Source organism: Oncorhynchus mykiss, chromosome 9, assembly GCF_057628025.1.
Source record: "Oncorhynchus mykiss isolate SJ-2025 chromosome 9, ASM5762802v1, whole genome shotgun sequence".
Classification (NCBI taxonomy): Eukaryota; Metazoa; Chordata; class Actinopteri; order Salmoniformes; family Salmonidae; genus Oncorhynchus; species Oncorhynchus mykiss.
The window spans coordinates 82958564-82968943 of NC_143030.1; the positions used below are offsets into that span (position 1 = coordinate 82958564).

Below are 10380 nucleotides of genomic sequence, written 5' to 3' on the forward strand. Positions count from 1 at the left end.
TGGATTCAGGAGGATTAAGAGGAGGGAGGGACCGGCCCCAACCAGAGCCTATCAGAGCCTATCTGGACCCTACCAGACACTACAAGACCCTCTCAGGACCCTAACAGCACCACTCAAAGATTATCCACTGACTTGAGATCCACAGAGGAGAGAGCAAACAAACGCTGGAACAGAAATAGGAGAGAAGAGAGTTCCCCATCACTGCAGAGAAAGAGAAAAAGAAAGAGAGAGAAAGAGAGAAAGATGTTATAGTCAAATCATATTGGAGAGACACGGTACAACTAAATTATCTTCTAGCGTACGTGTAAGGTGTTGTGTCCCAGTATGTATGCGTTGACGTGGGTGCTGCTGTTTGTGTGGCTGGGTGGAGGTGTGAGTGTGTGTATGATGGAAAACTACACGCTGCTCATAGAGAAGAGAGGTTGTTCTCAGTGTATCGCTGTCAACACCACCATCTGCAGTGGCTTCTGCCACACACAGGTTAGACACCTTAATATTCATTCATACCTTCATACCTTAATTTATCTCATTCATGCATTCATTCATACCTTAATTTCTCATTCCTTCCATTTTTCATTTCTCATTCCTTCCACTTCCATTTCTTCCTTCCTTCCATTTCCATTTCTTCCTTCCTTCCTATCAAAGTATTTAAACAGGACCTGTGGGTGAGAGCAGAGTGAGATATGCTGAGAGATGAGTCTCTCTCTTGACCCCTTTTCCCTGATCTCTAACCTTTGACCCCTTCTGTGTCAGGACACCAACGTGAAGGGGCGTGTGGGTAAGAGTTACCTGATCCAGCGTGGCTGCATGCCCCACTCCCTGGTCTACCATCCTGCCCGCGTGTCAGGCTGCCCGCTGCACGTCAACAACGTGCTCTACTACCCAGAGTCCCGTCGCTGTCACTGCACACGCTGTGACGGACACGCCCACCGCTGTGTCCACATGACCCAGGCCACACCCACCCCTTGCACCAGGAAGAGCCCTGCCACCCGCAGGACCTGGACACGCCCACCTGTCAAGAAACACAGCGACCAGGAAACCTGACCAACTGCCCATCCAAACAGCGACCTTCCACCTGAGAACCTTTGCCAGACAGACAACCCATAGTCCTTGTTTACCACCTGACCATCAACAGCACCGGTCTGTGAAGCAGCAAAACCTCCCCAGAGAGCCTATAGCCCTCTGTTCCAAAGAATAAGACTATAGAAGTATTTTATGACTTGAATTCTGTCTGTGGGATCAGCCATCAAGGACTTTGCAGCAGAACCCGACTCTGTGTCCACACACACACACACACACACACACACACACACACACACACGTTGCGGAGTCGACCTAGTAACAACACGTTGGTTGTGTAACTGTTGCTGGTCACCATCTCCAGCACTACTTAGTCAGCAGAGGGCAGAGGTCGTGTTCTGCCTACTAGACTACTTACTGAAACTACACACTGTGTACTTACTGAAACTACACACTGTGTACTTACTGAAACTACACACTGTGTACTTACTAAAACTACACACTGTGTACTTACTAAAACTACACACTGTGTACTTACTAAAACTACACACTGTGTACTTACTAAAACTACACACTGTGTACTTACTAAAACTACACACTGTGTACTTACTAAAACTACACACTGTACTTACTAAAACTACACAGTGTACTTACTGAAACTACACACTGTGCACTTACTGAAACTACACACTGTGCACTTACTGAAACTACACACTGTGCACTTACTGAAACTACACACTGTGCACTTACTGAAACTACACACTGTGCACTTACTGAAACTACACACTGTGCACTTACTGAAACTACACACTGTGCACTTACTGAAACTACACACTGTGCACTTACTGAAACTACACACTGTGCACTTACTGAAACTACACACTGTGCACTTACTGAAACTACACACTGTGCACTTACTAAAACTACACACTGTGCACTTACTAAAACTACACACTGTGCACTTACTAAAACTACACACTGTGCACTTACTAAAACTACACACTGTGCACTTACTAAAACTACACACTGTGCACTTACTAAAACTACACACTGTGTACTTACTAAAACTACACACTGTGTACTTACTAAAACTACACACTGTGTACTTACTAAAACTACACACTGTGTACTTACTAAAACTACACACTGTGTACTTACTAAAACTACACACTGTGTACTTACTAAAACTACACACTGTGTACTTACTAAAACTACACACTGTGTACTTACTAAAACTACACACTGTGTACTTACTAAAACTACACACTGTGTACTTACTAAAACTACACACTGTGTACTTACTAAAACTACACACTGTGTACTTACTGAAACTACACACTGTGTACTTACTAAAACTACACACTGTGTACTTACTAAAACTACACACTGTGTACTTACTAAAACTACACACTGTGTACTTACTAAAACTACACACTGTGTACTTACTAAAACTACACACTGTGTACTTACTAAAACTACACACTGTGTACTTACTAAAACTACACACTGTGTACTTACTAAAACTACACACTGTGTACTTACTAAAACTACACACTGTGTACTTACTGAAACTACACACTGTGTACTTACTGAAACTACACACTGTGTACTTACTGAAACTACACACTGTGTACTTACTGAAACTACACACTGTGTACTTACTGAAACTACACACTGTGTACTTACTAAAACTACACACTGTGTACTTACTAAAACTACACACTGTGTACTTACTGAAACTACACACTGTGTACTTACTGAAACTACACACTGTGTACTTACTGAAACTACACACTGTGTACTTACTGAAACTACACACTGTGTACTTACTGAAACTACACACTGGCCATACTTACTGAAACTACACACTGGCCATACTACACACTGTGTACTGGTCATACTACACACTGTGTACTGGTCATACTACAAACTGTGTACTGGCCATACTACACACTGTGTACTGGCCATACTACACACTGTGTACTGGTCATACTACACACTGTGTACTGGCCATACTACACACTGCGTACTGGCCATACTACACACTGTGTACTGGTCATACTACACACTGTGTACTGGCCATACTACACACTGTGTACTGGTCATACTACACACTGTGTACTGGTCATACTACACACTGTGTACTGGCCATACTACACACTGTGTACTGGCTATACTACACACTGTGTACTGGCCATACTACACACTGTGTACTGGTCATACTACACACTGTGTACTGGTCATACTACACACTGTGTACTGGCCATACTACACACTGTGTACTGGCCATACTACACACTATTTAGAATGTACTGTTTAGTAACCCTTCCCACTGTTTGTTTTCCTTTACCAAAAACACTGGTTTCTGGAAAGCAGTTGTGGCAAACCTTTGGACAATTTTCCGTAAATTTGCGACAACTTCATACTTTCATATTATATACATGCAAATTAGTTTAGTGGCAAACTGTTGCGGTAAATTTGCTGCAAATTGTGACCTTCCAGCAAACGATTCTGGGAAACATTCCGTTTGCTGCAAAGTCAGTATGAATACGGAAATTAGATCAGTTTTTTGGTTACTGTGTTAAACACCATTGAAATGTACAGTGCATTCGGAAAGTATTCAGACCCCTTTACAAATTAGGATCAAGGAAAGTACAGAGAGATCCTTGATGAAAACCTGCTCCAGAGCATTTAGGACCTCAGACTGGGGTGAAGGTTCATCTTCCAACAGGACAACGACCCTAAACACACAGCCAAGACAACGCAGGAGTGGCTTCGGGACAAGTCTCTGAATGTCCTTGGGAGGCCCAGCCAGAGCCTGGATTTGAACTCGATCGAACATCTCTGGAGAGACCTGAACATAGCTGAGCAGCAACGCTCCACATCCAACCTGACAGAGCTTGAGAGAATCTGCAGTGAAGAATGGGAGAAACTCCCCAAATACAGCTGTGCCAAGCTTGCAGCGTCATACCCAAGAGGACTGGAGGCTGTAATCGCTGCAAAGGTGCTTCAACAAAGTACTGAGTAAAAGGTCTGAATACTGTAAATGTGATATTTCAGTTCTACATTTTTTTTTTCTTCATTTTGCAAACATTTCTAAAAACCTGTTTTTGCTTTGTTATTATGGGTATTGATGAGGGGATAAAAATACAATTTTAGATAAAGACTAACGTGACGATATCTGTTAAAGGTCAAGGGACTGGACTATTTTCCGAATGCCATAAACATCAACAGCTTTATAAAGGGTGGCATAAGCACCGCTTAAAGCATCTGATGGATCAAATCCCGTTAGCGGGATCGATTTGACAACATCCGGCGAAAAGGCAGAGCGCCAAATTCAAACAAAATTATTAGAAATATTTCACTTTCATAAGATCACAAGTGCAATGCACCAAAATAAAGCCTAACTTCTTCGCCTATCAAATTTCAAAAAGGCTTTACGGCAAAAGCAAACCATGCGATTATCTGAGGACAGCACCCCATCATACAAACACATGACAATCATATTTCAACCCGAGACACAAAACTCAGAAATAACGATATAATTCCAGCCTTTGAAGATCTTCTGTTGGCACTCCAAAATGTCCCATAAACATCACAAATGGTCCTTTTGTTCGATTAATTCCGTTGTTATACCCTCAAAATGTCAATTTATTTGGCGCGTTTGATTCAGAAACACACAGGTTCCAACTCCCCCAACATGACTACAAATGATCTAATAAGTTACCTGTAAACTTGGTAAAAAAAATTCAAACTACTTTCCTAATCCAACTTTAGGTATTTTAAAATGTAAACATTCAATCAAATTTAAGACGGAATATACTGTGTTCAATAGCGGATTAAATGAATGTGGAGCGCGCCCCAGGTCACTCACCCCAAACAAAAAACAGTCCACTTGGCTCGACACCAAGAAAGGAAAGGACTACTTCTTCATTACTCAAAAGAAAAACATCAACCAATTTCTAAAGACTGTTGACATCCAGTGGAAGTCATAGGAACTGCAACCAAATGCCTCATAAATCTAGTATCCCATAGAAAACCAATTGAAAACACGGTGAACTCAACAACAACAGAAATTCCTGGATGGTTTGTCCTCTGGGTTTCGCCTGCCAAATAAGTTCTGCTATACTCACAGACATAGTTTTAGCAGTTTTAGAGACTTTAGAGTGTTTCCTATCCAAATCTACCAATTATATGCATATCCTAGCTTCTAGACCTGAGTAGCAGGCAGTTTACTTTGGGCACGCTTTTCATCCGGACGTCAAAATACTGCCCCCTTCCCCAAAGAATTTAATAAAGATCTTATAAATCATATTAATCCTGTGTGTGATCCTGTGTTAGTTGTATTGATCCTGGTCTCTAATAAAATCTAAGTTTATTTGTCACATGCGCTGAATTCAACAGGTGTAGACCTTACAGTGAAATGCTTCCTTACAGGCTCTAACCAATAGTGCAAAAAAGGTATTAGGTGAACAACAGGTAAGTAAAGAAATAAAACAACAGTAAAAAAAGACAGTGAAAAATAACATTAGAGAGGCTATATACATTAGATATACAGGCACCTGTTAGTTGGGCTGATTGAGGTAGTATGTACAGTACATGTCGATTTGTACAGGAAAAGCAGCTCTGTCTCAGGTTCTGTCTGTTTTGCAGAGGTTACACTAGAGACATCAGGTCACATCAGGTTACTCTAGAGACATCAGGTTACTCTAGAGACATCAGGTTACTCTAGAGACATCAGGTTACACTAGAGACATCAGGTTACACTAGAGACATCAGGTTACTCTAGAGACATCAGGTTACAACAGGTTACTCTAGAGACATCAGGTTACACTAGAGACATCAGGTTACTCTAGAGACATCAGGTTACACTAGAGACATCAGGTTACACTAGAGACATCAGGTTACACTAGAGACATCAGGTTACACTAGAGACATCAGGTTACACTAGAGACATCAGGTTACACTAGAGACATCAGGTTATTCTAGAGACATCAGGTTACTCTAGAGACATCAGGTTACTCTAGAGACATCAGGTTACATCAGGTTACACTAGAGACAGCAGGTTACATCAGGTTACACTAGAGACATCAGGTTACTCTAGAGACATCAGGTTACACTAGAGATATCAGGTTACACTAGAGACATCAGGTTACACCAGGTTACTCTAGAGACATCAGGTTACACTAGAGATATCAGGTTACACTAGAGACATCAGGTTACACCAGGTTACTCTAGAGACATCAGGTTACACTAAAGACATCAGGTTACTCTAGAGACATCAGGTTACACTAGAGATATCAGGTTACACTAGAGACATCAGGTTACACCAGGTTACTCTAGAGACATCAGGTTACACTAAAGACATCAGGTTACACCAAGTTACTCTAGCATCAGGTTACACTGATACATTGTTCTGCATTCGCATTGATTTAAACGATGTTGCACGACTACAGACAGACACCATTTTGTATCACTAATGCCTCTAAATCTAGATTAGATTTTTAATATGTTTTTTTCCCCCAAGTTTGACAGACGATTGTGTTTATGGTCTTCTGAATGAACGTCAATTGCTTGCTGTTGTACTGTGGTTTTGGGGTTCTGAGTGTACGTTTATGGAGTTTTAAAGTCTCACAGTAATGAAGGTTTAATTCAACATTATTTGGGTCTCCGTTTTGAGCTTTTAAAAAAAAAAAAAGTTTAATTTTTTTTTAATTTTACTTTTTTTTGGCATTTTTTTGTAAATTTTTTAACATCAGTTTTTGCCTTAATATATTGTTGATGTTTTTTATTGATGGAATAAAACATTTAAAAATCAATCTACCTTTATTTTATTTATTTATTTTTACATTTGTGTGTATAAGGTAGTTGTTGTGAATTGTTAGATTACTTGTTAGATCTTGTTTTATTTAACCAGGTAGGCTAGTTGAGAAGAAGTTCTCATTTACAACTGTGACCTGGCCAAGATAAAGCAAAGCAGTTCGACACGGAGTTACACAAATATACACTCAATAATACAGTAGAAAAATAAGTCTATATACAATGTGAGCAAATGAGGTGAGATTCATGCAGGGTAGTAACATTATGAGTTGGGAATATGGTTCATTGTTTAGCTAGCTAGCTACATGTCTAAACAAAAGACTCCACTATGTAAGTAACCATTTCAATAGAATATTCATGATGTCACTGTTACAACGTAGCTGTTAAATTCGCACTGGCTATCTACTCTGATTTCAGAGAACTCTCATTCTGAGTGTGCCAGAGTGCAGAATAACTGACACCCGTTGAATAATACCGGTGTCAGTAAAAGTTGGGGGAAAAAAGCATGAATAAATTGTTGCCAGCAGCTGTTACCGTCACCAATGCTCTGGATAACATACAAACAGCCTGACCAGCTCTGCTAGGGAGAGTAAAATAGTCTGGGAGCCAACGTTAGCCAGTTAACAACAGCAGTCAAGCACCCAAGTTAGGTCAGATCAGATCAACCCTCGGCCAGAGCATCCAGTATGCGTTCTGAATTTACCCGAAGTATAAACCAGCCTTTAGTCTTGAACTCTTTGGTTTTTTAGTACACGGCCTCATATGGGAATCCTTAAAGAGATGGGTGGGGCTAATGCTTAAGAGGGTGTGAACGATGTTGGATGGGTGGGGCTAATGCTTAAGAGGGTGTGAACGATGTTGGATGGTTGTGAACGAAGAAGAGCTGTCCAGTAGATGTACAAAAACATTCAAGGAACATTTTCTCAAAAGTGAGGTTACAGGTTTATCAACTTTCAAAGCAGAATTACTTTCCCATTGTTCCTCAACTACAATGTATGATATACCATTTAGTAGCTCTGAGTCTCTTTATGTATCCAATGTAAAAAAACAGTTTCAAAATTTGCTACATAAGACCAAATCGAGCCGGTCAGTCACATTTGGGATCTCTGCAGATCCTCTCAAGCTCTGTCAGGTTGGATGGGGAGCGTCGCTGCCAGGTGATGAGTGGTGACTGGTTTCCTCCAGACGTAACGCTTGGCATTCAGGTCAAGGAGTTCAATCTTTCATCAGACCAGAGAATCTTGTTTCTCATGGTCTGAGTGTCCTTTGGGTGTGTGTTTTGGGCTGTCATGTGCCTTTTTCCTGAGGAGTGGCTTCCGTCTGGCCACTCTACCATAAAGGCTTGATTGGTGGAATGCTGCAGAGATGGTTGTCCTTCTGGAAGGTTCTCCTATCTCTACAGAGGAACTCTGGAGCTCTGTCAGCATGACCATCGGGTTCTTGGTCACCTCCCTGACCAAGGCCCTTCTCCGTTTTCTCAGTTTAGCCAGGCAGCCAGCTCTAGGAAGAGTCTTGTTGGTTCCAAACTTCTTCCATTTAAGAATGATGGAGGCCACTGTGTTCTTGGGGACCTTCAATGTTGCAGACATGTTTTGGAACCCTTCCCCAGATCTGTGCCTCGACACAGTCCTGTCTCGGAGCTCTACGGACAATTCCTTCAACCTCATGGCTTGGTTTTTGACCTGACATGCACTGTCAACTGTGGGACCTTATACAGACAGGTGTGTGAAAACCTGTTTTTGCTTTGTCATTATGGGGTATTGTGTGTAGATTGATGAGGATTATTATTTAATCCATTTCAGAATAATGCTGTAACGTAACAAAATCAAGGGGTCTAAATGCTTTCCGAATGCCCTGTACACAACAGCCCTGTACAGTGTATCTGTTCTTTTGCATTGGATGTGTCTCAATCCACCACATCTGTCTGTCGCACTTCACATTGGATGTGTCTCAATCCACCACATCTGTCTGTCGCACTTCACATTGGATGTGTCTCAATCCACCACATCTGTCTGTCGCACTTCGCATTGGACACGTCTCAATCCACCACATCTGTCTGTCGCACTTCGCATTGGACACGTCTCAATCCACCACATCTGTCTGTCGCACTTCTGCATCTGCGCTGGAAGATGAGAGAGACCATGTTTGTCCATGAAATGAAAATTGGTCTTCTAAAGTAAATGTATGTAGCGTCAGAACCGTTTGGGCTACGAACCAATGGGACACGAACCGTTTGGGCTACGAACCAACGGGACACTAACCGTTTGGGCTACGAACCAACGGGACACTAACCGTTTGGGCTACGAACCAATGGGACACTACCCGTTTGGGCTATGAACCAATGGGACACTAACCGTTTGGGCTACGAACCAACGGGAACCTAACCGTTTGGGCTACGAACCAACGGGACACTAACCATTTGGGCTACGAACCAACGGGACACTAACCGTTTGGGCTACGAACCAACGGGAACCTAACCGTTTGGGCTACGAACCAACGGGACACTAACCGTTTGGGCTACGAACCAACGGGACACTAACCGTTTGGGCTACGAACCAACGGGACACTAACCGTTTGGGCTACGAACCAACGGGACACTAACCGTTTGGGCTACGAACCAATGGGACACTAACCGTTTGGGCCACGAACCAATGGGACACTACAGAAAGGGTAGATTCTCACGACCATGATGGTGTTCTCTGTTTTTGCTCTACGACCCCGACAAGTGTCAGTCATGGCTCATCTATCCATTGATCTATTCACATCAGTTCTTCCTCCTGTCACTTCTCACACACAAGAGCAGATACTGTACGTACCCACTATTGTTCAGATACTGTACGTACCCACTATTGTTCAGATACTGTACTTACCCACTATTGTTCAGATACTGTACGTACCCACTATTGTTCAGATACTGTACTTACCCACTATTGTTCAGATTCTGTACTTACCCACTATTGTTCAGATACTGTACGTACCCACTATTGTTCAGATACTGTACGTACCCACTATTGTTCAGTTACTGTACTTACCCACTATTGTTCAGTGGAAGAAAAGAACAAGTCTTACTGTAGTTCTGTTCCAGCTGATACACCTGTAGGAATTCCTGGGGAAGTTGATATCAAACACATAATAGGACTGGTGTCTCCAGTGCCTCAAGCCAGTCCACTAAAAGACTGTAAACACACCTGTGGCCAGAGCCAACACAAATGGCACCTGAATGAGTAGGTGTGTCCAAACGTCTGACTGGTACTGTACATGGCGGAGGCTCAATCAATATCGTCTTGATTACTTTCTTGTCAACCAAACGTTTTAAAAAGTGTTGATAGGGGACAGAATGCGGTCGAACCGTCACATCATTGGCATATACAGTTGAAGTCGGAAATGTATATACACCTTAGCTAAGTACATTTCAACTTAGTTTTTCCACAATTCCTGACATTTAATCCTAGTAAAAGTTCCCTGTCTTAGGTCAGTTAGGATCACCACTTTATTTTAAGAATGTGAAATGTCAGAGTAAATGGTAGAAAGAATGATTTA

The 10380-nt window shown here is 41.9% G+C and overlaps 1 protein-coding gene across 1 annotated transcript; it reads left to right on the plus strand.

The window, feature by feature from the left end:
• Nucleotides 1-703: 703 nt before the first annotated feature.
• Nucleotides 704-1044, plus strand: LOC110531299 (follitropin subunit beta-like). Its single transcript, XM_021614507.3, has one exon. It carries the CDS (start codon nt 808-810, stop codon nt 1042-1044), a length of 237 nt encoding a protein of 78 aa, XP_021470182.3. The 5' UTR covers nt 704-807.
• The last annotated feature ends 9336 nt before the right edge of the window (nt 1045-10380 follow it).